This window comes from Patagioenas fasciata, chromosome 16 (assembly GCF_037038585.1).
Source record: "Patagioenas fasciata isolate bPatFas1 chromosome 16, bPatFas1.hap1, whole genome shotgun sequence".
Classification (NCBI taxonomy): domain Eukaryota; kingdom Metazoa; phylum Chordata; class Aves; order Columbiformes; family Columbidae; genus Patagioenas; species Patagioenas fasciata.
In genome coordinates, this window is record NC_092535.1 from 6,106,656 (window position 1) to 6,134,038 (window position 27,383).

Sequence of the window (27,383 nt, forward strand, 5' to 3'; positions counted from 1 at the left end):
AGGGCAGAGGCCTTCCTGCCGTGGGCAGGAGCGAGTGCGTGGGCGCCATGTTTGGTGAGGGCGGCAGGTCCAGGAGGCCCCGAATGGCCAAGTCCTTCCGGTACGACCCCGCGGGGAGAAAGGGCAACGTGAGGGAAGGCTGGAAGATGAGAGGCTTATAGATGCTTTATTGTTTACAAAAATATGCTTCGAAGCTGATATAAAAGCACAGAAAAAGCTCTTTATGTGAGGAAAACAGACTCACAGGCCTAGAAGCCACCTGCTGTGAGACATACAGGGCAATCATTAAAAAAATTACTTTCTCCATTTCCCAAAATAACCTATCATTAAACATTAAAAATAAACAACACAGAGGGATGTGCAGGGAACACTGGGCAGGTGACAGGTCACCTGTGAGCAGAGCAGCCAGGAGACCACGGGGCAGAGGGGCTGGGGCTGCCCTGTGCCGTACTGTCTGTCCCATGCTGTGTGTCCCACGCTCTCTGTCTGTCTGTCTGTACCCTCCTGGCACAGCCTCACATGCTACAGAGGGGAAAGCCAGGATGGTGAGGAGAGAAATGTGTCTCTGCAACACCTGGCATCCACACCCCAGGGTCCTGGGTCAAGGACGAGCCAACATGCTGCATCACATGAACCCACGGGGACAGGCGTGGAACCGGGGGACAGGGGTGCTGCACAGCACACCCAGAGCATAGCAGCATTTCACAGAGGCCATCGCAGCTAAAACACCTACTTCTGCAAAACAGCGTGATAAGATCTCAGAAGGATTACAAAAATAATACTTTTTTTCCTTTGTAGCTGAAACAGGCTCAGCCCCGTCGCTCCTCACGCGACGGCAGCTCCCCAAGCAGCTGCTCGCAGGCACCTGGGGACGTGTGACAGGACAGAGTATGGCCCTGTGTCACTGCTCCCCCCGTCCGGCAGCCCCGCGAGCTGTCCTGAGCGTGGTGCTTCCTGCCCCGCGTCCAGCTCTGCCATGGCAGCCAGGCTCTGGTTCCTGGGCCAGGCTGGCAGAGGACAGTGCGCGCAGGTAGGTCATGGGCAGGACAGGGAGAGCGGGGCACGTGTGCTCACAGGATGTGGGGCACCCGCTGCCTCCACCTGCGTTACGGCTGTTGCTGATACTGGCTCTCTGTGGCAGTGAAGAAATCCTCCAAAACGCTTTGTGTGTACTCAAAAGTGGGACGATCCTCTGGTTTGGTCTTCCAGCATCTCATCATAATGTCGTAGAGCTCCTCGGGACAGTTCTCGGTTCGGGGCATCCGGTACCCACGCTCCAGTGCCCTGATCACCTCCACATTTGACATCCCTGAGAAACAGGACAGGTGAACGTTTCATGGTTTAACACTGATTATTTTTTTTTTACAAGACAAAAAAACCCCAAACCCAAACCCACCCACCATTTGGGCAATGTCACTGGGAAGGAAAAGGATGGGTTAGAGGGGTTGGGAGGGGGAACTTTACTCCTGGTCAGGGAAACATGCAGCCAACCGAGATGCTGAGTTAGTTCTAGCATGCAGTTTTGTACCCTATTTGAGCAGATCAGATGGGAATTATAATCATTTTGTATCAATTTCCACATAATAAAGGCTACACTTCTCCATCTGCTGAGTCTTTAATGAGCCATTCCTTCCAGTGTCACTGCTAAAAATAAGTTAGTGTGATGGCAGAACTGGTCCTTTCCCAACAACCCTTTATGCCACCCCACATCCTTCATGGTTGGTTTATGGCAATTTTTACTTTTCTTGTACAGAACAATTTTCCCTGGAAAAAAAAAAGGTACCAAAGAAACAATTAGTATAAAATACAGGGTCATTCCTAATGATGATTTACAGATTGTTTGAGCCTTCCCCAAAACACCTGACCCAGCTGTCACCCTGAACTGATGTGCTGCTTCCAAATGTGCTCAGTGTGCAGGACGTGGAAACCCAGGAACTGGTGCTGTGACACAAACCCGTGAGCCAGGACCCCGTGCTGTGTAACACCCGCTCTCCTGGGGCCGCACAGCACAGCCTGGGCCAAGCCAGTTATCCTCTCCCATTAAAAACATTATTTTATCTTCTATTTTAGAAACAGAGAGCAGATCTTTTAGAGATCCTGACCGCTGTTGGTTTCCCAGGGAGCTGGAGGGGCTCAGGACCTCCTGCAGTACATACAGGGGGGCTGCTCTTCTCCCCAGAGCAGCAAATACCCTAAAATGATCCCCACCTGGGCTTATCTCATGGGCTCCCCAGAGGAGCTGTGCCAGCTCTGCTTTGGGAAGCTGAGGGAGCCCATGTCACCTCGGCATGGATTTCAGGTCAGTGAAAACAGCTGGTGTCCACTGAGGACTCCCAGGGAGAAAATCGTAATTCTCCCTCTGAGGTGAGCTCTTGTCAAACAGCAGATGTAGCTGCAAGAGTGGTGCGGCTGCTCGGAGCCTGTCCCTGCTCTGGCCCCTCTCTGTGCTCACAGATAGAATTGCCATTTTGAGACCTTCTGCCACCATCTCTGAGCTCTGCTCCCAGTGGGAGATTCAGATTTCAGCCCATTCCCCTCTGTTTTCACCAACCAAACTTCAGGGAGAAACATATCCCATGGATGGGGCCCAGAAGGTGGAACACATCTTTTGGAACTAGGTTAGAAGAGGGCTTTCACCTCCTCACCTGGGTATGGGGTGCGTCCATAGGTAATGATCTCGGTCAGGAGGATCCCAAAGGACCAGACATCTGATTTTATAGTGAAAGATCCGTAGTTGATGGCTTCTGGCGCGGTCCATTTAATGGGAAACTTGGCACCTGAACAAAGAGATCCAATGGGAAACACGAGCTCTAACTCAAATGCTGAGAAACTGGTGGTGAAATAAGGGGAACAAGAAACAAACAGAAGAGGAAGATGTGAAGCGATGCAAATGAGAGAAGCTTCCCTCCTTGGCACAGTGTGTCCCCACAGGGTCCTGGCCACCAAGGTCACGTGTTGATAAGTGACTGTAAGCCGATCCCACAACCCTTCCCGGCCTCAGGAAGGGCCAGACCCCCGCAGCTCCCGCACCTTCCCGGGCCGTATACTCGTTGTCCTCAATGACTCTGGCCAGCCCGAAGTCTGCAACCTTGCACACCAGTAACGCCGACACCAGAATATTGGCAGCTCGCAGGTCTCTGTGGATGTAGTTCCTCTTCTCAATAAAAGCCATTCCTTCTGCAATCTGTAGAAAGGGGAAAGAGAAAGATGCAAAGAAGCTGCTTGAAATAACACAACCCCCATGAGGCGGCCACTGCTGGGAATGGAAGGAGGTTTTTGGTGTCCGAGCAATGCTGGGAAAGGGGTGAAAGGAGTCCGGGTCAGAGCAGGAGCTGTGACCGACTCACCAGCACGGGAACTGCTCTCTGAGCAGGGAACCCCTTGCAGAAGAGGTGAGGCTTTGGGGGAGCAGCCCAATATGACTCATTTAAGCCCAGGTGTGATAAAAGCAGTGAGAACTGGCATGGGAGGAGCTGATATGCTCACAGCAAGTGTCTGCAGGGCAAGGTGCAACCACTTCAGCCACACAGCCATGAGCAGCACTAAGTCATTCTCTGCTCAGAGAAGGCGTGAGATCCATCTCCAAACACCTCGGCAACTGCTGGAGGGAAGCAGGGTGTAAACTGTCCTCTCTCTTTACTAAGGGGACAACAATCATACTAATTGCTGCAGTGAGGGCTGGCCAGCACTGCAGAGCGTCCCTGCTGAGGACAGCAGAGTTTGCTGATGGGTCTCCCTGGGTGCCATGGGTGCCTGGCAGGATGGCTGTGACAGCCTCTGGTGATCCCCCTAGCTCCATCCTCTGAAGTCTCTGCATGAGCAGGTTTTAGCTCCAATTGATGCAGACATGACCCAGCGTGTGCACAACCAAACCCCAGATTTGTGCCAAATGATCCCGTGCCTGGATGCTACTGGTGCTTGGGAGGGGACACCCTCCTGTCCCCATCACACCTGCGTGAGCTGGACAGAGCTCCACAAAATACAGAAGTAAACAAGCGCTGCCAGAGCAGAAGGATTATTTCCACGAGCACAGACAGTTTTGCTCACAGTGACTCAGCCCCAGCACAAACCTGGGTGCCAAGCTCACTGCCCGCTGCCTGCCTGCTGCTGCCTGCACAGGGCAGCACTTCAGCCTTTGCCTCACGCTGCAGAACGCTGTCCCGCTGCAGGAACACGCAGCTGACCTGCAGCCCCTGGCCTGGGACCGGGTCTAAGCCTCCCTGTCCTGGCTTTGCTGTTGCTCAGGTAGCTCTATGAATTGTTTCAGAGGTACCAAGCTTGGCTCAAAGAGCCCCTGGATTCAGCCAGCACCTGAGGACACTGCAGAAGCAGCAGGGACAAGACAGTGTTTGCACAAATGGTTGCACACATGAAGCTAGATGTTTAACAGCTGTACTCAAAGTCACCTCCTGCAAATATTCCCTCAATGATTTCCACTGAGTCCTCCTGTCTCTCCAGCTGCCTCCCCCTCCACCCTGTGACAGCGCTTTGGCAGGCAGAGCATTTTAACAAACCACAAACCGCCCGCAGGCGTTGCTGTGGGGTGACAGAACACGCTGCGCTCGCTTCTAGGAACAGTGCCCAGCTCAGCCACCTTGTGAACGCAGCAAACGGTCCTGCTGGGACCACGAAGCTGAAATGCTGCCGCAGCTGTGGCTGGGTCCTGCCCGGGGTGTCAGACACTGCCCTGGAGCAGCGGGGCTGGTGCTGGGGTGGCACAGAGTGGCTGCACAGGTGCAGGGGGTTTTGTGGGGCTTTTGCAAAATGTGCAGCCAAGGGGGAAGGCTCTGCTGCTCGGAGCATGCTGTTTGCAGGTAGCCGGCACATCAGCAGTGCATGGAAATCGATAACTTTGCCATGGCTGCTCCCTGGGCTCACACAGGCCACGCCAACCAGCACCAGCACGTCCTGGAGAAGGGACCATGCAAACCTGAGCAGAGAAAACAAGCTTCGACCATCACCCTTCGTGACTTCCACAAAGCCCAGCAGCACCATGGGCTGTGAGGGCTGCAGTCCTTGAAGCAGAAACCACAACAGCCTCAGAACATACAGGTTCTGCGGCTCCTCAGAAGGAGTGGCCCGGCCAAACCCCCGGCAGCTCTGGCAGGCGCAGGCGAGCGGCTGATGGGGAAGGAGCCACCACTTCTCCTTTCGCACCCACCTGCAGCTGCGCAGGGACCGGGACCCGCGCGGCCACAGACGGCTGCCTGCCCACAGGGAAATCTCCCTGGCTCCTTCCCCGCGTCCCCCAGCCCCAGCATTGGCCTGTTCACTGCCCAAGGCCCAGGGAAGCTCACGGGCTCCTCGACCCTGCCTCAACCTTCCCAGGACAGGGGGAGCAGGAGCTCGGGAGTGTCAGCTCCCCCCTCACCTGGGCAGAGAAGTCGATCAGCTTCGGGAGTGGCAGCTTGTTCCCCTCATCACTCTTCAGGAAATCCAGCAAACTCCCTGCAGAGCGGGAAGGGCGCAGGGGGGATGGCTCAGCCGCAGCCTGTGCCAACCCTCAGGGTGACACAGATCCCACAGGGTCCCAGGGAGCCGAGCACAACTCGAGGACTCGGTCAGGAAACACACCCGACCCGCCACCGCACTCACGGGGATTGATCGGAGGGCCAGCCCCACTATGGGCTCCCTCCTGCCTTGCAGAGCACTCGTGGCTCCCTCCTGCCTTGCAGAGCGCTCATGCTCATCTGTCGCCGTCCCTGTCCCTCCCTCTCCAGGGCTGTCACTGTGTCCCCTGCCCATCACACTCCGACATGTGGCAGCAGGACCCAGCCCCGGTCCCAGCACCCCGGCAGCGGGTGCAGAGCCCATGGCTGACCCCAGGGGTGCAGAGGGGGCTGATCCATGGGGCACCCGGGCACCACCACCTGGCCTGCAGTGGCCGTGCAGGGACACAGGCAGCACCTTTGTCCATGAACTCAGTGACGATGTAGATGGGCTCCTCCTTGGTGATGACCGCGTGCAGCTTCACCAGCTTGTCGTGCTGCAGCGTCTTCATCAGGTTTGCCTCTTCCAAGAAGGCATCCACAGACATGCTGCCTGGCTTCATGGTCTTCACTGCTACCTTCGTGTGCTTGTTGTAGGTGGCTGCAGGGCAGCATAACAGACCATTCCCAGGCTGCCCGGTGCCCAGGCACTGGGAGCACTGGGTTTGGAGCCACAGCACCCACTCCTGTAGACAAAGCTACTGCAGACCAAGCACAGCCCAGGGCTGCCTCACACACCCAGCCCCAAGCAGCCCCTGGTCTAAGGCCAGGGCCACCTCCGCTTTCCCGTGCTCCTCTCCCACAGGTTGCCTCTTCCACCCCACCATCCCTCCACTTCCTCTTCCCTCCCTCACCATCACCTTCCTCTTCCTCCCAGCTGCCTCCCCCTTGCTCTCACCCATCCACACTTCTCCGAACTGCCCGGCTCCCAGCTTCCTCTCCAGCCTCAGCGACTCCCGAGGGATCTCCCACGCATCTTTCTCCCAGGGCTTCTGCGGTTTGGGCACGCGGCAGGGGTAGGTGAGCCGCTGGCACAGCCCGTCACTCTGCTCTGCAGGGAGCAGCCAGAGCCATCAGCTGGCCCAGCTCACCAGCTGCTTTGGGCTTCGAAGCAGAGCCCACAGCAGCCTCTGTGTCCACGGGGCACATGCTGGCACCATGCACCCCACCACAAACATGTCAAACACTGGCCATCACAACAAGGAGAAAGTCCAGGATCACTGCATGTCACTGCCAGATCCACAGCAGTGACAGGCAGGAGCCCCTTGTTCTCTGCACACCCCAGCTGCCCAACAGCTGCCCAGCTCAGGGGAAAAGCCCTGCCCAAGATGGGGGTACCAGGCACCCCAGGGCTCACCCTTGTAGTGCTGAACCAGCTCCTGCAGTGTGTTGAAGGTGCTGCGTGGAGAGATGTAGAAGCCGCCACTATCCAGCATCCGGATCTTGTAATGCTTCACCGTGCCGCCCTGTACGTCGTCCCCATCCCGCACCGACAGGGAGTAGCAGCCTGTTCAGGGAGCGGGGAGCTGCCAGCCCCGGCGTGGAGGGCACATCCCCGCTGTGCCTGGCTGTCCCAAGCTCGTGGCACACACAGCACCATCACCCAGCAGAGCCACCCCTGCAGGACCCGTCCCCACTGTGCTGCCACCATCCCCTCAGCGCCAGGCATGAGCCCAGCTGCACCTGCACCCCACATTCCAAAGGCAGCCTCAAAGCAGCACATCCACCCCATCCCTGCTGCAGGGCTCAGACATATGGCTGTGCCATGGGCTCTTGCAGGGATGCTTGCAGCAGGAACATGGGACACCCAGTCCCTGCCCCATGGCAAAGCAAAGCCCTTGGGCTGGGGATGTGCCCCTGAACTCCTCTGGCAGCAGGTGGGGATAGCCGCTCTGCTGCAGACACCCCTCCTGACCTTTTGTTGTCTCACTGTCCCGTATCATAAAGGACCCGACCATGTTCCCGGGGCCAAGGAGCTGTCGCTCCGTGTCTTTCCGGCTGATGCCTTTGAAAAACCACCTGCAGCAGAAACAAATGAACCAGGGAGCGCTGCTGGTGTGGGGAGAGCTGTGGGGCAGGACCCAGGGCAGGAGCAGGGACAGTCACAGTGGGGAGCACGGGACTGTGTGGGGCAGGGATGTGCACCAGGGGATGGACTCACTCCTCTGTCTCCAGCGAGTCGGCTCGAGCGACGTAGTTGCTGGGGATGAAGCCTTCACACCCCGTCGCCAGCGACCGCGCTTGCCACCATTCCCCCGACCTGCAACAGAGATGGCATCAGGTCAGCCCGTGGCACCTGGTGCTGAGCTCTGCCAGCTCCTCCAGGGGCAAATTCTTGAAAAAAACCAGCAGGGCCACAGGGCCACATGAGCCTTCAAGAGATCCCAGGGCAGGGGGACACTTGCAGCACTTACTCCTCCAGCACCTTGAGGCGCTCGCCTTTCTGGAAGCTCAGGTCCCCAGCGTGCATTGCCTCGTAGTCGTAGAGTGCCAGCACCACCTTGTCCCCTGAGCCTGCAGCAAGGGAGCTCCCTGAGCACACTCCCTGTGCTGGGACAGGGCCTTCCACTCCTGTCCTGTGTAGCCAGGACCCCCCCAACACCCAGCATCTCCATCTTCATTGTGTCATGGCCACGTCTGGCTCCTGAGGAAGCCCAGAGCTCCTGTCCCACCGGGACAAACAGCGTTTGACCCAGGCAGGAGAGGACCCAGCCATGCTCCCCCACACAGTTCCATGCCGTGCACCCACTTGCAGCCCCCTGTACATACCATCCTCAGGTGGGGGAACGGCCACATTTGGGACATTATTGTTCTGGAAAGCAGGACAGAAAGCAGAGAGTGATGTTGCGGGTGGCAGAGACTTGTACCCCATGGGGGTCTCGGCCCCGGCTGGCAGGGGCAGGAGGACACACCAGACAGCCCTGCTCTCAGTGCTGGCAGCTGCGCTGAGGAGAGGGGCTGAGCACCCACGATGGCTCAGCCTCATGCCCCCGGCTCGCCCAGCAGCTCCTGCTCACCCTCGTGTTGGCAGCTGTGGGGTCCCTCACGTAGTGGCCCTGCTGGGAGCTGGAGCCAGGGTTGGCTTTTGTCATCTTATCTTGAACACCAGCTTCCTTCGACTTCACGCAACCCATCCTGCAGCCAAGGGAGGGGAAGTGAAGCTGTTGTGACAGAGGTGAAAGCCCCACTCCAGCCCCATTTCCAACAGCAAATGCAAATACTCAGCTTTCTCCAGCTCCCCAAGAAACATCAGCAGGAAAAAGTGCTGCAAGAAGCAGAGAGTGCAAGGAAAACCCCCTGCAAAGGCACTTCCCTTGTCCAGGGGAGACCTTGGTGCAGAGAAAGGAGAACATGCCAGAGATGACAGTGAAGGAGGAAACTCAAAGCTGAGTGGGGGATTCAACCTCTCAGGGGACATACACAGCACTGCTGGCCTCACTGGAGAAGCAGCCAGACACTAGCAGCATCACCTTGGTTCCACAGTCCTCAAGGGACATCACTGTCACCTCCCAGCCACCCCACAGTCACCCTTCATGCTTCCCAACGCGCCAAAGCCTGGGCCAACTCTGTTCCCAGGGCAAAGCAGAAGCAGTGGCCCCAGCCAGCACATCCTCCAGTTGCCAGGGATGACCCCAGCTCAGGACCAGTTGCTGGCAAAGCCCAGTGCCGGATTCCCCCAGTAAACCCACGCAGCCATGGCCCGTGACAGCACCGTGGCAGGTATTTGCTCTCCTTGTCCCACACCAGATCAGATAATTCAGCCCTACAAAGCACAAGGAACACCGGTGGGAGTAGCTGTTCCTGCTGTGTCCCACCCCAGAGAGCTGTGTCCCACAGACCGTCTGGCTGTCCCCAGCCGTGAGGACAAGCGGGCGGCCAGGTGAGATAGGGTGAGCCCATCGCTCCGGGAGAGTGGCTGCCTGTGAACCCGTGTCCTTGCTGCCTCGGGGCAGGCAGTGACAGGTCCCCGACAGCATCTGCAAGGCCACCGACAGAAGACACCTCCCCGGGACGGCACCGTGCCCCCTCCGGGACACCTCGGCATCGCCTTCTCGCCACTCCCGGGCATCATCTCCCCCGGGGCACCCAGCGGCCGCCGCACGGAGAAGGGCCGGGGCCAGTGTGGAGCCGGACCGAGGCAGCGGCGGCTGGTCCCCCCGCCCGGCCCCACCGCCCTCAGGGTCCGCGCACGGCTCGGCTCCGCTCTCACCTCCGCCGCCGTCCCGGGACACCTCCCGCTCCTGGTTCTGGTCCCGGAGCCGGAGCTGCCGCCGCCGCTGCGCTTTGACCGGCTGCGCGCCCGCCGCCCCGCCCGCTCCGGTAAAAGCCCCGCCTCCCGGGGCCGTCCCGGTACAGCGGGACCCCCCGACTCGACCACTGCTGCCCAACGGGCTCCAGGAGTCCAAACTGGGATGGGAGCGGAGATCGCCGTCACGGGCTGAACGGAACCATCCCCGAATGAACGGGATCATCCCGGACTGAACGGGACCCCCGTGCATCAAAGGCAGCAGCAACAAGGACACCCGTGCTGCCCGCAGGGACATCCCAGCGCGGCTCCGCGAGGACCCCGATGACAACAGGGTGGCTTTTACACCCTCCCGATGGGTGCCAGGGCCTTTCACCCGCTGTCCCCGGGAGCCCCGGGGGCGTTTGGAACGCAGAGCGGCCCCGGGGCTGTTTCCCCGCCCTGTGCGGGGCCGTGGGCGGTGATGGGGGTGGTGGGGCGAGCCCTGGGTGGCCGCGGGGTGAGGCGAAAAGAGGAAAACCCCGAGCGCTGCCCCGGGACGGGGTGCGGGGCATGGGGGGTGCATGGCACAGGAGTCCAGGCCACGGGGGCCCAGGAGGGCCATGGGCTTTGCTGTGTTGCTCTTGGCCCTGGTGTTCCTGTGCCAAAGGGTCTCTCGCGTCCCCTCCCAGCCCCACTGTGCTCCCGCCTTTGCTCTCCAGAACACCCCTGAATTTGGGACAGGGACGGCAGCAACAAAGCGACCTGTGGCTTCCACAGCCCCGCTGTGCAGCCTGTCTCGCCTGCATGAGGATTTGCATATGTAAATTTTTTTATAAAATAAATAAACTGCTACCAGTAGCCCCAGCATTCTCCTGTCCACACACCAGCCTGGGGATTGCAGCGCTGTCCCACAGCCCCTGCCGAGGGACAGTAGCTGGGGGACATTGGCCGGGGAACAGTGGCCATGCGACAGCCACCCCGTGGAGCGCAGACCGTCCCTCGGCGCAGGAGGGCAGCGCTGCAGGAAGCGAGTCCTGGGGCAGGGACTTCCTTTTGTGAAACACCCGCAGCCGGCCGGGTGTCGCAGGAACGTCGCCCATGGGGACAGGGGACAGCTGCCATGGCATGGTCTGTGTCTCAGCGTCCCCTAGCTCCCAGCAGCCGGCAGCAGGACGGGGGACGCTGCACCGGCAGCACCTGCTCGGAGCATCACCGGGGCTACGGGGGCCTTCGGGTGCTACCCTGGCAGGATCAGCCTTCTCTGCTGCTCCCCCCGTGCACCCAGGCTGGCAGCTCAGGCAGCAGCGGGTCAGCTGTGCCCACCAGCCCCACCATCTCACCACACAGGTCCCGCACGTTGCTCTGAGCTCCCCGGGGTCCCACACTGCCAGAAATGTCCCCCAGGGCCAGCCTGGCACAGCCGGGAGCTCCCCCACTCCCAGAGTGACCCGTAGGTGGCACTGAGGTGGGCAGGGTCCCCAGCCCAGCAGAGGCACGGTGCCTGGCAGGGCTGTGAGCAGTCCTCCCACCCCAGCTACAGCAGCACCCCCACCCCAGCACGGCCTTTCCCTGGGGAAGAACCTGCTTCTCTCCCGGCCCCAGTGTTTAATTGCCACCTGCAGAATTTACAGCACATATCATTGCTGGCCAGGGACTCCCCCACGGCCACAGTCACCCAGTGGTGCCTCAGCCCTGTCAAGACCTACCAGGGCAGTGCAGAGCCCCTCTCCCCTCCTGTGGTGACAAAGGAGGGGACAACATCCTCTTCCCATACGTTGAGGCAGAGCTGGACACCTGGCAAGTCTGCACTTGGAGGTGCAGCATCTTGTCAGCAAGAGAGGAAGGGACCGTTGGGTTTCAGCACTCCCTCACAGGTAGTTGTCCTCTTCCTCCTCCTCTTCTTCCTCATCCCGTGCCAGCGCCTCGATGTCATGGGTGATGTCTGTGATCATGCGATTGAAGGATTCAGACTCGGAGCGCAGGGACCAGCTGTCGTAGCTGCGCACGGCTGAGGCCGACGTGTTGCTCATGCTGCGCTTGATGCGGCCAAAGCTGTCGGTGAGGATCCCGCCCTCCCGGATGCCAATGCTCTCCAGGAAGGTCTCGAAGTACCCGATGTCTTGGTCAGGGATAAAGGGCCTCATTCCTGTCATGGATGCCGTTAGCTTCAGGGTGACCGTGCCCAGGTGGGCAGCGCTGGGGCCAATGCCAGCCAGCCCCACCAGCTGCTTGCAGGGGCTCGTTCCATCCTGTCCCCCGCAAGTAGCAAGGTCTCAACACCCCCCGGAGCACACCTGGCACCAGCACCCCATCCCCAAGGAATGCACGGACATGACAAGGATGACACGGTGACACAGGGTGGCTGCAGCGGGAGCCCAGACACTCACCCAGGAGCAGGAACTTCCTGCGGTCCCCGTAGAGGCGCAGGAGCTCCCCGCAGTACTCCTGCACTGGCGTGCCCAGCCGGTACTCGCGGAGCAGGAGAGCGAACTGCTGGATCTCCTGCGGTGACAGCTTGCTGCGCAGCTGTGGGGACACGGGGGCAGCTCGGGGCTGGGAACACCGACAGTGCACAGCCACCAGCTGCTCCTCAGCGCAGGGGGCTCAGACCTGCCCACTGCCCCCCTTCCCTGGCCACCAGCACGGAGCAGGGCCGCTCGCCTGTCCCTCGCCCGCACCGTCACCATGTAGTCCTGCAGCTGCTCCAGCCCCGCGCTGCTGTGGTCGCTGCCGCTGCCGGCGGTGGCCAGGCTGTGGTGGGACTGGTGGAAGGAGGGCGAGGAGGCACCGCTGTAATATGCTTCAAAGGTCTCATGGGAGCCGTTGCTATGAGAAAACGGGGATCAGCGCTCCCCAGCACCCCCCGTGTGCCCACCTATCCCCCTGCTGCACAGCACACACTGTCAGGCAGGGCTGGAGCGTCTCTGCAGCCAGGACAGACACCCACCCCGGGGCAGGGGGACCCTGGGGGAGCCATACTCACAAGGAGCTGCAGCAACTGAAGTCGGCGTCGTAGCCGTATGTCCCGTCCGTGCGGCAGCTCTCGCCTGAGGAGGGACGGTCGAGATGTGGGAGTGGGGCCAAGCTTGTGCCATGGCACCCGTCCCCCGCGCTGTGCCCGTGTACCCCTCTGTCAGCCCCGTGCCACCCGGCTCGGTATCCCCGTGCTCGTCCGGCCACTCACTCCTGCTGGAGAGCCAGGGCCGGGTGGGCGTGGATGTGTAGTGGTACCCGGCGCGGTCCACGCACTCGATGCTCTGGTCCCCGTAGATGATCTGGAAGACCTGGCAGATGAGGGCGCAGGACTCCTCGGCGGCGTCCTGAAGCGGGAGGGGGGAGCGCGTGTGGATGGGCGGGTGCTGGCGGGTGGCAGTGTGCCGGTGGGTGGCTCTGTGCTGGCAGGTGCCCGTGTGCCGCGGCCACTCACCCTGTTGGGCACAGCGAGGATGACGAGGTTGCAGTAGGCGTCAGGACAGGGCTCCTGCGGGTCCAGGGGGTTGCTGCCAGCGTGTCGCCGCTCCCAGCTACCGAAGCCGGTGCCGCGCTCCCAGCTCCCGCCGCCGGTACCGGCCCTTCTCCGCTCCCAGCTCCCGCCGCCGGGCTGCCGCCGCTCCCAGCTCCCGCCACCCGGCTGCCGCCGCTCCCAGCTCCCGCCGCCGGGCCGCCGCCGCTCCCAGCTGCCCGAGGGCCGCCCGCGCTGCCGCCGCTCCCAGCTGCCACCCCGCCGCCGCTCCAGGCTGCCGCCCTGCCGGGCCTCCTGCCCGCCCCGCGCCGCCCGCCAGTCCAGGCTGCAGATGGTGTGCCGCCGCTCCATCGGGCCCCCCAGCCGCCCCCCCTCCGGCCAAGAGCCCCCCGGCCGCTTCTCGACGGGGAACGCTTCCAGCGCGCCGGCCGGGGCCACCTCGGGGTGCGCTCCGGCGGGGACCGGGTCCACTCCCAGGCCTGGGGCAGCGAGGAGACAGTGGGCATCAGGACGGGGGGCTGCGTTGCCCACCTGCCCGGCCCCCAAGCCCTGCCCTGGCTGCCCCGTCCCGCCGGGTTGGTGGGATGCAAAGGGATGGGGGTAGACAAGAGTGGGAAGCCCCGGTGGGTTGGGGACAGTGGAGCTGCCGTGGGGCTGTGGCAGGGAATTAGGGGCAGGGGATTAGGGGACCGCCCGTGTGAAGGCTGGAGCTCAGTCCCCCACCCGGGGACACTGCCGGCGGCTGGCAGCTGAGCCCGGGTTTGCTGATCAAAGTACCAGAGCCCCTGCACCCTTCTGGGGCTTCAGGTGCAGGGGGGACAGGGACGGGGGTTGCTTCCAGCCTCCTCTCCTCCTGCCACTAAAGGCAACCGGGGCTGTGAGCACAGCTTGAACCTGCCTGCCGAAGTAGTGGGGAGCCCGAGAATGGGGACCTGCAGAGGGAGGTGGTGGGGAGCCTGAGGCAGTACCCCCTCCAGCCCCAGGCAAGCTGATCCCTGCTGAGCCCCTCGCCGAGCCGGGGGGACAACATGGGCTTTTGTGCTCAGCCCATGCTGCTGCCCCAGCCGGATCTGGCACCCCCCCAGTATCCCCTGGCCTCTGGCCCCCATGCCCTGGGGACACTGAGCACTCAGGGCTGGCTGTGCCACGTCCAGTGGCCCTGGCCAGGAGCTCGCACCAGTTTTGAGGATGAGGAGGTGCAGGGCATCGTCACGTAGGTAGGATGCTGCGGCGATCTCATGGGTGGGGATGCGCAGGATCAGCTCCTCATTGTCACGCCAGGTAAGCAAGAGGCAGCGGGCAGAGAGGCTGAGGATGCTGTCCTGCTCTGGTGTCGTCTGCAGCGGCAGCTCCTTCAACTGCTGCAGGGACAGTGTGTGCCAGCGGCGTGTGACACTCAAAAGCGCGGGGCACCTGGTGCCACCCTCTGGGTAGCACTGGGGGACAGTGAGGGGGTGGGGACCTCTCTCACCCTGGCTGTGTCCAGCAGCTGCAGCACCTCATCCCGGCTGGAGGGGTTCAGGGAGGCTGTCACCCATGTCAGGTGGCCTAAAAACTGGAGAGGGGACAAAACCCAGGGCATCTTGGGGGAAATGGGGCCAGGGACTGGGCTGCTCATCCTCCCCACCCCATGGCCCAGGGCTTCCCCCGGAGCACCCATGTCCCCACGGGCAATCCTGGAGTGCAGAGGGATCCTGAAATGGGGGTCCTCCCTACACCCCCAGCTCACTCTTCCCCTCCCTGAGTGTTGCCCAGGCAGGGAGGGGATCAGGACCCTTCAGGCCACTGCAGTGGTGGCCCTCTGCATGGTGTGGCGACCTCATCCCCCTGCCATGCATGAGCAGGGACGCTGTGCCTCCCTGGGGATCCCCCACCCCCTTACCTTCGCCTCCTTCTCCACGTAGTCGTGCAGAAGGATCTGAGGGTCGATCAGGTAATCAGGGGGGTAGAGAGGCACCGAGTGCAGTGGCCGCCGGTAGACACTGCTGCGGAGCGCCGGCCGCCGAGCTGCCTTGGGGAAAACCAGCCTCTTGATGGGCGACACAAAGCCCTGGCAGGGAGAACGGGCACAGGGACGCGTCAGCACCAGGCACCAAACCCCAGCACCCGTGTGTGGCATTCACAGGCACGCAGCACCCAAGGAGGAGCTGGGCACCTCTCTACTTACTGACCTCGAATTTGCACCATTTCAGTGATTCGGGGGGCAGCAGGTAGGGACCTCACCTCTCCCTGCCGCGCCACAGGAGGGGGTGCAGGGCTCCTTGGCCCAGTGTCCCCATGCATCTTGCCCACTCGCAGCCACCCATCAGCCCCCCAGGACTGCCAGCCCCAGGCCCACGCACCTTCTTCCCCTTCTTGGCCTCGCTGTCCATGGCGGGGCAGTGGCGTTGCCTCTCAGCACAGCCACCCCCACCGCCCCGCTCGGCGCCGCTGCCTCTTCCTGTGTCGGAAACTCCACCAGGATGGCCAGGATGTGAGTTCCTGCCCCTCCTGGGGGGTGCTGGGATTGGGCTGGCCTGGGCTGGGACTAGGACTGGGACTGGGACAGGACTGGGACTGCAACAGGACTGCTACCGAGACAAGGCTGGGACTGGGCCAGGGGCTGAGGCTGGTATTGGGACTGGGACTTGGATTTGGGTTGAGATTGGGACTAGGACTTGGATTAGGGTTGAGACTGGTGCTGGGACTGGGACTGGGACTGGGGCTGGGACTAGTGCTGGTGCTGGGCTGGTACTTGGGCAGAAGCAGGGGCTGATGTAGGCTGGGATGGGACAGAGGCAGCGCTGAGGGCTCCAGGCCCTTGCTGCCCCATCCTGCTGGGCCCACATGGGGCCCTTGCACAGGGAACAGCACTGGCAGCATCCCATGAGGCTGTACCCAGCACCCCATCCCTATAGCCGCTCATGGGGCCTGAGCCCCCTGTGGATCTGGGGGTCAGCTGGGGATCGGGGCCTCTGGCAGGGAGGAGTTTGTCCCTGCAGCGCTGGCGACAGAGCCGTGTCTGGTGGCTTCCTCCCCTGCACGCTGCATCCTGCTTGTGCACCCCTTCCCTGCTGGCCACCATGGCGGGGCCAGCAACCGCCAGGGCCACCAAAACCCAAAGGGCAGCACCGCTGTGGCCATCCTGCTCTGCCCCACAGCGTTCCCAAGTACCCTGGGACAGGGGGGCAGCATCTTCCCCTGCTGCAGAGCCCAGAGCATGAGCCAGAGATGCTGGGAAGGACAGGTTCCCCCAGGCAGAGCTTATTGAAATGAATTTAATATCTCATGTTGCAGTAAAATTAAAAATATACAAAAAGTTTGTGGTATACAAAAAAGTCTCGGTATGGACCCCGGCCTCCCGCTCGCCACCCACCTGCGCCGAGGGCCCCAGAAAAGAAGGTGGCACACAGAGTATTTACAGTACATGACAGTGGCCGCCAGGTCCCAGTGCTGGGTTGAGGGCTGAGACCCTGTGGGTCGCAGCCCCCTCGGCAGCCCCCACCAGAAATGAACAGCCCCAGCACAACCCTCTTCCCGCTCCCTGAAGCTGGGGAAGCCCTGCTGCCATCCCGAGAGGTGACACCCCTCAGGGACGAGGAACCCGTCCCCGTGGGAGCTCGAGCACCCTCAGAGCTGCTCCTGTCCCACAGCACCCAGCTCTGCCCTGGGTCACAGCCCCTCGTCGCGGCCCCAGCAGACCAGCGCTGCCATCCCAGTGCTGCTGCTGGCACCGGGCACCCGGTTTGGCTTCCCCGCTGGCACGGGCTGGGTGGCTGGCAGCAGGGTGGTGGAGCCCTGGGCTGGGAGCGAATCCCACGGCTGAGCCCGAGCCCCACGCGTGGACGGGCTCCTCGCACCGAGCAGGGCAGGGGCTCGGTGCTGCCTGCTGCTGCCTGCTGCGGGGAGCCCTGCCCGCAGCAGCCCGGGGCTGAGGGTACCGTGGCTTGAGTGCATAGAAAAGTGTCCCCTTGCCCCATCGCGCGGGTCCGCACGCACACCTGGGGGTGACGGGCACGGGGGGCTGCGGATCTCCCCGAGCGGCGGCTCCTTTCTGCCCTCGGGGACACGGGAGAGGGGCTGGGGGAGACCAGAAGAGCCGCCCCATGCTGCCACCGGGTCCCCCTGCGGCCCGGCCCCGGTGGTTTCCGAGCTCCGCGAGCAGGACCCGCTGAGGAGCCGCCGCTTGACGCCCAGCGGGGTGAACCCCAGCCCGGCCCCCCGCCCGCTGCCCCCGACCTTCCCTGAGGAAAAGAGACCCCCCGCTCCCCCGGAGCCCTCGCCCGGCGCTGCCCCCGGCAACGCTCAATCCCCGGCGGGCTCTGCCCGTTCCCGGCGCTGAGGGAGGGCTGGGGGTGCGGGGGCGCTGGGCTGCTGCCCAGCCCTGCTCTGCACCCTCCACCAAGGGTTTCCGAGGCTTCCAGTTAGCACCAGTTAGCACCAGTGACCGCCGTGATGGCCCGCCCCAGCCTGCTGCCACCCCGGCCTTCCAGCTACGGAGAAATGGGAAATAAAATCTAAGTGACGCCACCGCGCACCCCCCGCCCTGGCCGTGCCACGGGGCACCCACTGTCCCCGGGACCCCACGCCCCGTCCCGGTGCCAGCAGCCGGAGCTGTTCCCGGGGCAGAGCCCCCACAGCAGCCCCCACCGTGTGCAGTGCCCGGGGGTGCCCCGGGGGTGGCTGGTGGCACTGTGGGGCTGTGGGGGGATAGGGGGAATCTGGGCAAGGCACAGGGGCCGTGGGTGCTGGAGGCATGAGGGACCAAGTTGGGGCACAGCCAGGGGGTCTGGCAGCTCCCCCGCCCACATGCACGCACACACACACACACACAAGCGCGTACACCCCATGCAGGGGACACAGGTGACATTCAGCACAGCCCTTCAGGCTGGGACACACCAGCAGGTCCGGGCAGGACCAGGGACACATTCAGACCTAGAGGCCAGGGCAGCCTCACCCAGCTGGACAGGCAGGGACAGGCAAGGACAGGCAGGGACAGTGGCAGGGAGGCAGAGGGAGGTAGGGGGGAGAAAGGATTCCGGCTCAGGTTTATATTGGGGAGCTGGGGGGGCTGAGGCCGATGTGGGAGATGGATAGAAATGCTCCCAGGTGGGAAACGATGCCAAACCCAGAAGGGGAGAATGACTGGGGGGTTAATCCCACTTGGGGGAGCCCCATGAATGCCGGTGGCCCTGTTCCGCCCCCCCAGCCAAGCCCTGCTCCCCTCCAGCCGCAGTGGAGGTAGAAAATGTCACACGAAATGTCACCATTCAGGTGAAAACAAACCCAATGAGATGAAGTGGTTCATGAGGCGATGGGGAGGATGATGGGGTGAAACCACACCAGTTGGAGCCAGGGCCCAGCTCTCTGTCAGGGGGGCAGGATCAGCACCCATGAGAGGGTTCCCAGGCTGGGGTCTGCACGCTGCAGGGCAGTGGAGACCCCCTGGGTGTGGACACGGCTCAACCCCTGGCCAGGGCCACCAAGGATGGCAATGAAGGGGCTCCCCCATGGCTGTCACTGCAGGGCAGGGGGGCCAGGAGACATGGGGGGCTGGCTGGACCCCAGCTCTCCCCTCTCCTGGCTCCCTGGGTGTGACATGAGCCCCACGCACACCCCGGTGCAGCCGTGCTCCAGCCCCACGGCCCTGCCATGGTACATACACCCGTGTCCCCCCACACTGCTCTCCCAGGCCATGCCATGCCCCGTCATGGCCCAGGCCCCCCAGAGCCACTAGCCCCCAGCCTGGGGGTGCCCTCAGTCCCCACACTGCACCACCAACCCAGTCGAGCGCTGGGGGTCGCAGCACCCACCGCCTTGGGCTCAGGCACCGGTGAGGTATTTTGGCAAGGATGAGCCCTGGGGGGAGCTGGGGCACCCGCCATGGGGTGGAACAGGGTCTGGGCTGCAGGAGGGCGGCGCAGCGGGAGATAGCACCAAGAGACCTCCCCAGCCCCCACCCGCAGGGTGCGTGGCGTGGCAGCATGGCAGCACCAGCAAACCAAACAGAAAGGCAAACGGCTGCAAGGACGAGGGGTGGCACCAGGAGGGCCCCATGCCCCCACCCTACACGGTGGTCTCGTACTCCAGCACCTCCTGGGGGGCACCAGGGGTGCGGTACTGCAGGCGCGGGGTGGTGGGCGACGCATACTCCAGCGCCAGGATGGTTTTCCGCAGGCGCCGGTCGATGAAGTGGGCGTCCCAAGCTGGGTACTTCTTCCTGGGCAGGTCAATGCGGATGACAGGCCCCTCTGTCCGCGGGGCGCGGGCGGCCGGCGCCGGTGGGGCGCAGGGTCGCACCTGGAAGACGGGCACGCAGCTGTCCCGCTCCCCTGGTGCCCCTTCCCGCTCCCCCCCTGTAGTCCGCGGCAGCGAGCGGGGGGGGCTGGTGATGGCGTCCGTGGGGGACCCCGGCACTGGGGCTGGCCGAGGCCGGAAAATGCAGCCCCCAGCCTGGGAGCCAAACATGGGGCCGTTGGGGTGCAAGAGGCAGTAGTAGATGAACATGAAGAAGATGCCGAGGGCGAAGCTGGAGCTGACCACGCAGACGAGGATTAAGGCGTCGAAGTCGGAGATGGTCTCGCGGTCATAGTAGAGGAACCAGAGGACAGTGAGGGCGGCGTTCTCCGACAGCGTGATGACGTAATAGATGCACATACGATAACGGCTCCGTCCCTCCTTGACGTTGAACCAGCAGAAGATGTAGATGATGCCCACCACCATGTTGTAGATGATCTCCTCCCACTTGGACATGCAGAAGTCTGTCTCACCCTGGATGATCCAGAAGGTCATGATGCACCAGTGGGTGACAATGAAGATGCCGAAGTAGAGCTGGAACACGGAGGCGAAGAGGGCGAAGGCGATGGCGCGGGCAGCGATGGTGAAGAGGTGCCACAGGATCTGTACCACGGCCCCCTTGTAGGACATGGGCATTTTGTCCTCCCGCGAGTCCCGCAGCACCTTTTGGTAGGAGGCGATCATCCATGCCAGGGAGAGCAGTGAGGCCGAGGCCGAGAGTCCTGCGGGCGCAAAGCAGGGAGGGGCAGTGAGAGCCTGTGCCAGCCCGGGGTGTCCCCCCAGACACCCCCATGCCCCGCGGTTTGTGTCCCTTACCCTGCAGCGGCTCAATGCTGTTCTGCTGCACCATGATGCTGAGCTGCAGCACCAGCTGGGGCGCGCTCTTCAGGAAGGTCTCCAGCAGCCGCAGCATGCTGATGTCCGCGCTCTCGAACATCATCCGCCAGTAGAAGTGGCGGCGGCGGTGCTCGGCCTGCCAGCGGCTCTGCAGCCCCAGGTACAGCGTGCGGAGGTACCTGCACAGGGGGAGTGGGAGAGTGAGACGAGCCCCCACCACCTGGGCAGCCGAGCTCACCTCCCCCTGCCCACACCAGGCAAGTTACTGCTGCCAGTCTGCTCCAGCCAGCACTGCCCTCGATTGGGGCACGGGGAGCCCCTCACGCTGGGGTGCAGGGGGCTGCAGGGCTGCGGCAATGCTGGGCACATTCCTGTCCCAGCCCGGGGACATGAGATGCCGGGAAGGGGCAACTGGTGCAAAGCCAGCTCAGCTCCTTGCTGCCCCGGGCTCACCCGGCTGTCACCGCGCTGCCCACCCACCATCACGGTGCTCACCCAGCCATCACCCCACTCCTCTGTCCCCAGCACTGCCACTACACCCTCTCTCCCGAGCTGGGGATCCCTCCCCAGCCCTGCTCTCTGGTCCCCCATGGATTTGGGGTGCCCCTGCCCCAGCCCAGCACTATGTCTGGCTGTTTGTCCAAGGGGCTATTTTGGTTGTGGCTGACGTGGAGCCCCCCAGCCTATCCCTGCCCGGCCAGGACAATGGCACCAGCTGGCCATGCCGTGGTGCCTGCAGGAAGCTCCCGGCTGCTCGTGCCGGCGCTGCCTCAGCTCCTGGCAGGGCTGCAGGCACAGACACACACTGGCCCCGGCCATCTGGTCGTTGGCTGGGGGTCAGCAGAGGTGTGTGTGTCACCGACGTACGCACCGACTGAGTCATCACCACCAGGGACCCCTCCCCCGGCACAGGGCCAGATCCGGGCACTGCAGGAGGGGACATAAGGCCGGATGGGCAGGGCATCCCCGGGCAGCTCTGACTGCACCACCGGCTGGTGGCTGTGGTGCCGGATGAGGAGGAAAACAGACTGATAAAGCGGGAGGCTCCCATGGTCCTCCCCAGCGAGGCCAATGGTGCCCCAGCAGCTCTGTCACCATCTGCCCCCTCCCCTCCCACTCACCTACCAGGAACCCCAAAAAACCCCCTGAGCAGTGGCCACCAGACAAGATGTTGCTGTCACCAGACTACATGATTTCAGTAGTTCCATCCTGGTTTCAGTGGGTGGCCATGCTTGGAGGGGGACAACCCACGCCCTGTGGCCAGTCCGGCTCCTGGTCCTCACCCGCATCTTTGCACCAGTGTCAAAACAACACTTTAATGTCCACCTTTGGGGGGGAGCAGCTAATTTCAGCCTTTGCTGCGACCCATTCATCATTCATCACTGCTATGGGGGAGCAGCTGTGGCTGCCTGCCCCCCAGCACAGATTTGCAACCCAGTGCCAACAGCTCATGGACAGCCAGGCCTGAGCTGCCATTGCGGTACTGCCATGGCTGATGCCCCCCAGCCCCTCTCCTGGCCCCGCAGAAGGGCCCGGGACAGAATCCCCGACTGGCAGGTGTGAACCAGAGGACATCCTGGGGACAGAGGGCACGGTGTGGGGGAGAAGCAACCAGAGAGGCAATGCAGAGCCCGGGCTGCCACAGGGCAGCGCTGATGGTCCCAGGACACCCAGGCACCAACGAGGCCCCGGGCATCAGTGACCTCATCCTCTCCCTGTAATCACCCTCACTAATTTGGCTCATCAGCAGCTCCCTGTGTATAGACCCCTGCACCAAGCCATCCCCACAGCACAGCCAGCAGCTGCCACACACCATCCCCAGCTCTGCAGCCGCTCAACAAGTGACCCACGGCCTTCCCCAGCTTTTGGTGGGGACACAATTACTCTCCTGTCATACCGTCAGCTTCACAGATCTCATTAAAATGAGATTTCATCTCCCATCAACTTGCCAGAATGAAATGTTGATTCTTATTTGTTATGCATTTGATCATCCCGTGGTGTTTCTGCCCAGAGAAACATCCCCATGCGCTGACAGTGCATGGCGAGCTTCTACCAACCCAGCGCCACGGCAGCTGCACGGGAAATACAGAATCAATCACTGGAAAAAAAATCATTTAATTTTCAAAAAACTGATGATGAGGCAGAAACCGACCACGAGAGCTCTCAGGGCTAATTGCGGCCTCCTTTGTGTTCCATAGTCATCCAGCAGAGCCCTGCAGCGGGAGGTGCTGGGCTGGGGCTTTGCCGCTGGCAGTACCGTTTACCCCCAGCTCCCAGCTACTGACCCCAGTTTTCAAGTGCTGGAAAAAAAGAAGTGTGAGGAGAAAAGCCTGGCTCTGGTTATAACTAAATCCACTAATTATTGTCCTCAGATGGAAAAGGATCAGGAATCCCCAGGTCCAAGACTGAGCAGTAGGGAGTGTGATTTTCCTAGAAGGTAATTTGGGATATCAACCCTTAATCCTTTATTTAAACAAGGAGAAAATTTCCTGTTGCAGCCATTTTAATCCATCATACATCCCGCCAAGTCAGGTCATCAGGGAGAGGCCCACGTGCACCCAGCCAGACTGTCACCCCCCGGGCCCGCGACACCGCTGCCGCTTACACTAACACATGGTCACACAACTGGCACTGTCTTGAGAGCATCCCTGGCAGAGTATTTGCCTTTGCATCAAGAACACACTGATGACAACCAACTTCAGCAGCTTCTCACAGCAGCTTTAATTTGAGATAATCTCAGAGTTAGTGCTTGGAGCTGGCGTGCCTTTGTGCCCTGTGGTTTTGTGATGTGGGGGCTTTGTCACAGCTGGGGCTTGGGGCTGGGCAGTGATGGACTGGGTAGCGGTGAGACATGCTGAGATGGTCGCCAGGCAGGGAGGAGGCGGCTAAATTGGGGAAAGGGGAGGTGTTTGGCAAGGGCATGGTTCCGTGGCCAGGGAAAAGCCATCCCTTCACATGCAGCATTTACCCAACACTTCTCTAACTGCCACATCCACCTGCACCGGATCCAGCTGCACTAATGGGTTTAGCAAACTGCATTTAACTGGTCACCCGAGCTAATCCTAAATCCCAAGATTAGAAAGAGCCTCAGCTGCAGCTTGAGACCAACATGTCCTGGAGGGTCAGTGCTGAGAGTTACTGCTTTAATTGGTTTAAGAGCCTCCATGGTGCAGCAGATCAGGAGAGAGCGGCTGACACCACCAGGAGCAAAGCCCTGACCGCAGCCCAGCCCAGCTCCGGTCAGGACCAGGGCTGCGGGGCCAAGGGTGGCTGCAAGCAGGGTCAGCACCAGGGGGCCAGACACCCCCTGTCCTCTCCCTCCCCAGCTCCTCCAGCACATTTTGCAGGGTTTGCATCCTTCCTGTAGCAAACACACCCTGAGAGCTGCCATGGGGATGGGTGGGTGGTGGCTGTGCTGGGGAGGGAACGGGCAGGAGCTCCGCTAGCACGGATGCCCAGGAGCATCCCAGGAAGAGATGCAGAAGGACACACACATGAGACAACAGGGGCTGGAGGAGCCTCCATACTACAGGAGCTCAGGAGGGGAAACAGCACCGAAACCCGAGCGGGGAGCACTGCCTGCTCCGTGCATTGTTCCGGGAACTTGCCATTGTCTCCACTCCCCTCCCAGCACCAGCACTAGCCTCCCCAGGAAGCAGCTTGGCGCTGGAGCCGCAGCTCTTCCCCAGCACCTGAAGGATGGAGCTCGGCAGAGCTGGGAGGGAGCAGGGCCAGCTCCATGGCACAGGGGAGGAAGGTGCCAATAAACCATCAGCTCGGGCTTCTGGAGGGTCTGCAGAGATGCAGGCAAAGGGCCCCGAGCCTGTTCCAGCCTGCCAAGCTGCCACTCACCCTTGCCTGCACAGCCTGCCTGTCCCCAGGCCCGGATAAGGGCAGGCAGCACAGCCTGGATGGGCTGGGGACAAATGGCACTTTCTCATTTACGATCCCACAGATGACAGCGAGCTCCAAGCAGGAGTACGGGGAGGTGCCTGGGAGGAGGATCCGAGCCCAAAGTGTTGGAGGCCCGGCAGAGGCACCCACAACCCCAAGGATCCGGCTGCCCTGGCCAGGCAGGCTCTCAGCAGGCCCAGTGCTGCCCAGCCACAGGGACGGCAGGTCTGTGCCACACAGCCGGGCTGCAGGTTCTTCACAACAGCTCCTGCCTGCACCCACAGCTCCAGCTCCTGCCTGCACCCACCCGCACCCACAGCTGGGCTCTGCTGGGGGCTCTCCCCTGCCACCCATCCTGCTGTGGTTGCAGAGGGATTGATCCTCGTGGCCCCCCGGCCACCTGGGCCCCTGCTGCTTCTCACCACCCCCACCCACTTCGCCTCCATGTCCTGCTGTCCCCACCTGTGTCCCCGTGCTGCACCCTGTCATCCCCACCCATGTCCCTGCTGCACCCTGCCACTCCCCCCAGCCCCAGCCCGGCTCCATTATCCCCGTGCTTCCAGTCCTGCGCCCATCAGAGCAGGGGCATGAGGCCCCCACAGCCCCATCCTGGCTCCTTGTCCTCCTCGTCTTCATCCTGCCTGTGTTCCTCATGGTCCCCCCGTTCCTTCAGACCTGTCCCAGCTGCAGGAGGTGCATCAGGCCCTGCAGCAGCCCCATCCTGACCCCCGGCACCCCCGTACCCCGGTCCCCCCGTACCTCCAGACCTGCCCCAGCTGCAGGAGGTGGATCAGGCCCTGCAGCAGCCAGACGCAGAGGCGGCAGCAGCCGCGGGGGCCGCGGGCGCTGTCCTTGGTGCTGCCGGCGCCGTCCTTGGTGCCGGCGGCGAAGTCGTAGACGAACCACCTGAAGCTGAGCAGCTGCACCACCAGCGAGGGCAGCAGCACGAACAGCAGCGTCAGCCCGAACCACCACCGCTGCCCCCGCACGTAGTAGTGGGCCGCCAGCCACAGGTCCGAGGCGCCGTCCGCGAAGCAGACCAGGAGGGCACAGAGCACCCAGCAGCCGTCCCGCAGCCGGTACCGCCGCGCCGGAGGGGCCGCGCCGCCCCCCCGCCTCCCGCCGCCGCTCTCCGGGCTCTCCAGCCGTACGGCCGGGCCGCCGCCGCCGTCCGACTTCGCGGCCATGTTGTCGGGGGAGAGGAGGAGAAAGGAGGGAGCGGGAGAGACTTCCGGAGGGAGGACGGCGCCGCCGAGCCCGCCCCGGCAGCGCCCGCCCCCGCCGGCCTCGCCCCGCGCCCGCCGCCCGGTACCCTCCGTCCGGCCCGGTCCGGCTCCGCCGAAAACCCCCGGGCGGCCCCGGGAGCCCCCGCTGCTCCCGCTCCGGGAAGAGCAGCTACCTCCCAGCCGCCGCCGCGGGGTCCCGGGGGAGCGCACGGTGCCGGTGGGCGCCGCCCCACGTCGGGAAGGGCAACCGGTTCCCCCCGGTCGGCTCCGTCCCCCTGGGCTCCCCTCTGGCAAAGGCTGCCTGGCCCCCGCCGAGCCGCCGCCCGGTGCCAGCGAGAGCCTCCCCGCAGCTCGCCCCGGTACCGGCAGAACCCGCCGGGGCAGCGGCCGTGCTGCCCGACCACCCCCCACTCGGCTCCACAAGCACCGGAGCTCCCCGGGCAGCTGCTGGGCGGCTCTGGGCTCTCCCAGCCCCGACTCTCAGCCCAGGCAAGACTCTCCTCAGGGGTCCGGGTGAACCGCCCTAGGCCTGGGCGGATGGAGATGCTGCAGAGGCCCCTGCTCCCCCAGGGCTGGGGCAGGGCCACAGGCCACCGGGCTCCTGTCTGGAACAGCCCAAGGGACCTGCTGGGTTGGACCTGAGACCTGCTTTGGAGCAAGAGTCCCAGCCTTGGGGACATCCCTGAGGAGACACACAACCAGTTGAAGTGCCAAGGTTTCTGGGTGGACTTTGGGCACTGGGGCTTGGATGCACATGTGCCCAGGTCCTGCCCTGCTCCTTGTCTCTGCCCCACCATCTCTCCTTCTGCTGCCCATCAGAGTCTGGACGCAGAGTGTTCAGCAGAGCCCGGTTGCCCTGGCCTGGCTGATACCACTGTGGGACACGTGCTCGCATGAGGAGCAGCACAGTGCCAGCATCCTCGACACTACTGGCAGGGAAAGGGCTGTTTGCTCCTTTGCAGTGTCTCTCCAGGGAGGGTGATCACACGCAGGCAACTGCCTCCTGAAGGTAGCTTCAGCCCCTAGCCCAGCCCAGAGGGATCCTCACTGCATTCCAGCCCCGAGGTTCAGCCCTGTGTGTCTGCCTGTGGAGGGGCCACACGTGTGGCTGCAGCCTGGCCCACAGTGAGCCCATGGCAAGCATGGTGAGCATGTAGTGAGCACGGTGAGCACGCAGCGAGAGGGAGTGTGTTTCATCCCAGGAAACACAGCCGACTTCCAAACTCTGCCTTGCAGAACAGCAAGGGGGATCAGCTCAAATTGGGGGTGAGTCTGGGCTGCCGGCACACAAAACCAAGGGGACAAGTTGGGGGAAGGCGTTAGTCACCAGAGAGGGGCAGAGTCGGGTCCTCAGAGATGCTCTCTCGGTGCTGCATGTATTAGCATGGGCAAAGTGACTTAAATACCTAACCTCGAGATGCTCCTGACAGATCCCCTCCAGAAATGCCTGCCTGGAGGAGGGATGCTCCCAGTATCCTGGAACCTGAAGAAAATAACCTTTCATCTGCTGCTGGTCAGGGCCAGAGGCCCTTTGGAGGGAGGGCTCTGCTGGCCAGAGTCCCCCCGCCTCCTGGCCAGCCCCAATGGTGGGCACAGCACCATGGAGAGGGGAGTGGGGACCAGAGAGAGACGGACCCACCTTCCTTCACAGACCCTGAAACACCCTCTCTGAAAGTGGAGTTAAACATCCACAGCCTGAGAACATGGGGACTGCTGTTTGAAGTCTGATTTATCTCAACAACAAGCCCCAACAGCCACAGGAAAAAATGAGAGAGAAAAAAACCCAATAAACATCCCTGAATCCTCCGCGTGCAGCTGTCAGCAGGCAGGGAGGGTTTCTAGCTGCATACATAAAAGTGCTGCAAGGAAGAAAAAGGAACATGCTGAAACCAAATCCTGCTCTTTGCACAACAAAACACACAGCAAAGCAAAGCAAAGCAGTGCTCAGGAGCAGGTGTGGGGCTGGTCCC

At 62.5% G+C, this 27,383-nt stretch overlaps 3 protein-coding genes across 7 annotated transcripts; all 3 read right to left on the reverse strand.

The window, feature by feature from the left end:
• Window positions 1-158: 158 nt before the first annotated feature.
• HCK (HCK proto-oncogene, Src family tyrosine kinase) lies at window positions 159-11,496 on the reverse strand. 5 transcript variants are annotated; one of them, XM_071815563.1, is made up of 13 exons: window positions 11,424-11,496; window positions 8,507-8,624; window positions 8,259-8,301; window positions 7,904-8,003; window positions 7,651-7,749; window positions 7,405-7,508; window positions 6,847-6,996; window positions 6,388-6,540; window positions 5,908-6,090; window positions 5,372-5,448; window positions 3,031-3,184; window positions 2,646-2,777; window positions 159-1,309 (listed from the first exon to the last, which is right to left on the reverse strand). In XM_071815563.1, the coding sequence occupies exons 2-13, from the start codon at window positions 8,621-8,623 to the stop codon at window positions 1,107-1,109; spliced, it is 1,515 nt and encodes a 504-aa protein (XP_071671664.1). In that variant the 5' UTR covers window position 8,624; window positions 11,424-11,496; the 3' UTR covers window positions 159-1,106. The 5 variants fall into 5 exon arrangements, 4 of the variants coding, with proteins under 4 accessions (XP_071671664.1, XP_065705696.1, XP_071671663.1 ...); XM_065849624.2 differs by lacking the exon at window positions 11,424-11,496 and adding an exon at window positions 9,700-9,875; XR_011741550.1 differs by lacking the exons at window positions 8,507-8,624; window positions 11,424-11,496 and adding an exon at window positions 1,529-1,764 and having other exon boundaries at window positions 1,183-1,309; window positions 8,259-8,493.
• Window positions 11,497-11,585: 89 nt separating this feature from the next.
• On the reverse strand, window positions 11,586-15,624 carry CCM2L (CCM2 like scaffold protein). Its single transcript, XM_065849878.2, has 10 exons — window positions 15,523-15,624; window positions 15,063-15,230; window positions 14,652-14,735; window positions 14,358-14,541; window positions 13,145-13,659; window positions 12,902-13,037; window positions 12,701-12,764; window positions 12,396-12,543; window positions 12,105-12,243; window positions 11,586-11,863 (listed from the first exon to the last, which is right to left on the reverse strand). Exons 1-10 carry the CDS (start codon window positions 15,550-15,552, stop codon window positions 11,586-11,588), a joined length of 1,746 nt encoding a protein of 581 aa, XP_065705950.1. The 5' UTR covers window positions 15,553-15,624.
• Window positions 15,625-16,423: 799 nt separating this feature from the next.
• XKR7 (XK related 7) lies at window positions 16,424-25,423 on the reverse strand. Its single transcript, XM_065849860.2, has 3 exons — window positions 24,947-25,423; window positions 20,273-20,472; window positions 16,424-20,178 (listed from the first exon to the last, which is right to left on the reverse strand). Exons 1-3 carry the CDS (start codon window positions 25,372-25,374, stop codon window positions 19,226-19,228), a joined length of 1,581 nt encoding a protein of 526 aa, XP_065705932.1. The 5' UTR covers window positions 25,375-25,423; the 3' UTR covers window positions 16,424-19,225.
• Window positions 25,424-27,383: the final 1,960 nt, after the last annotated feature.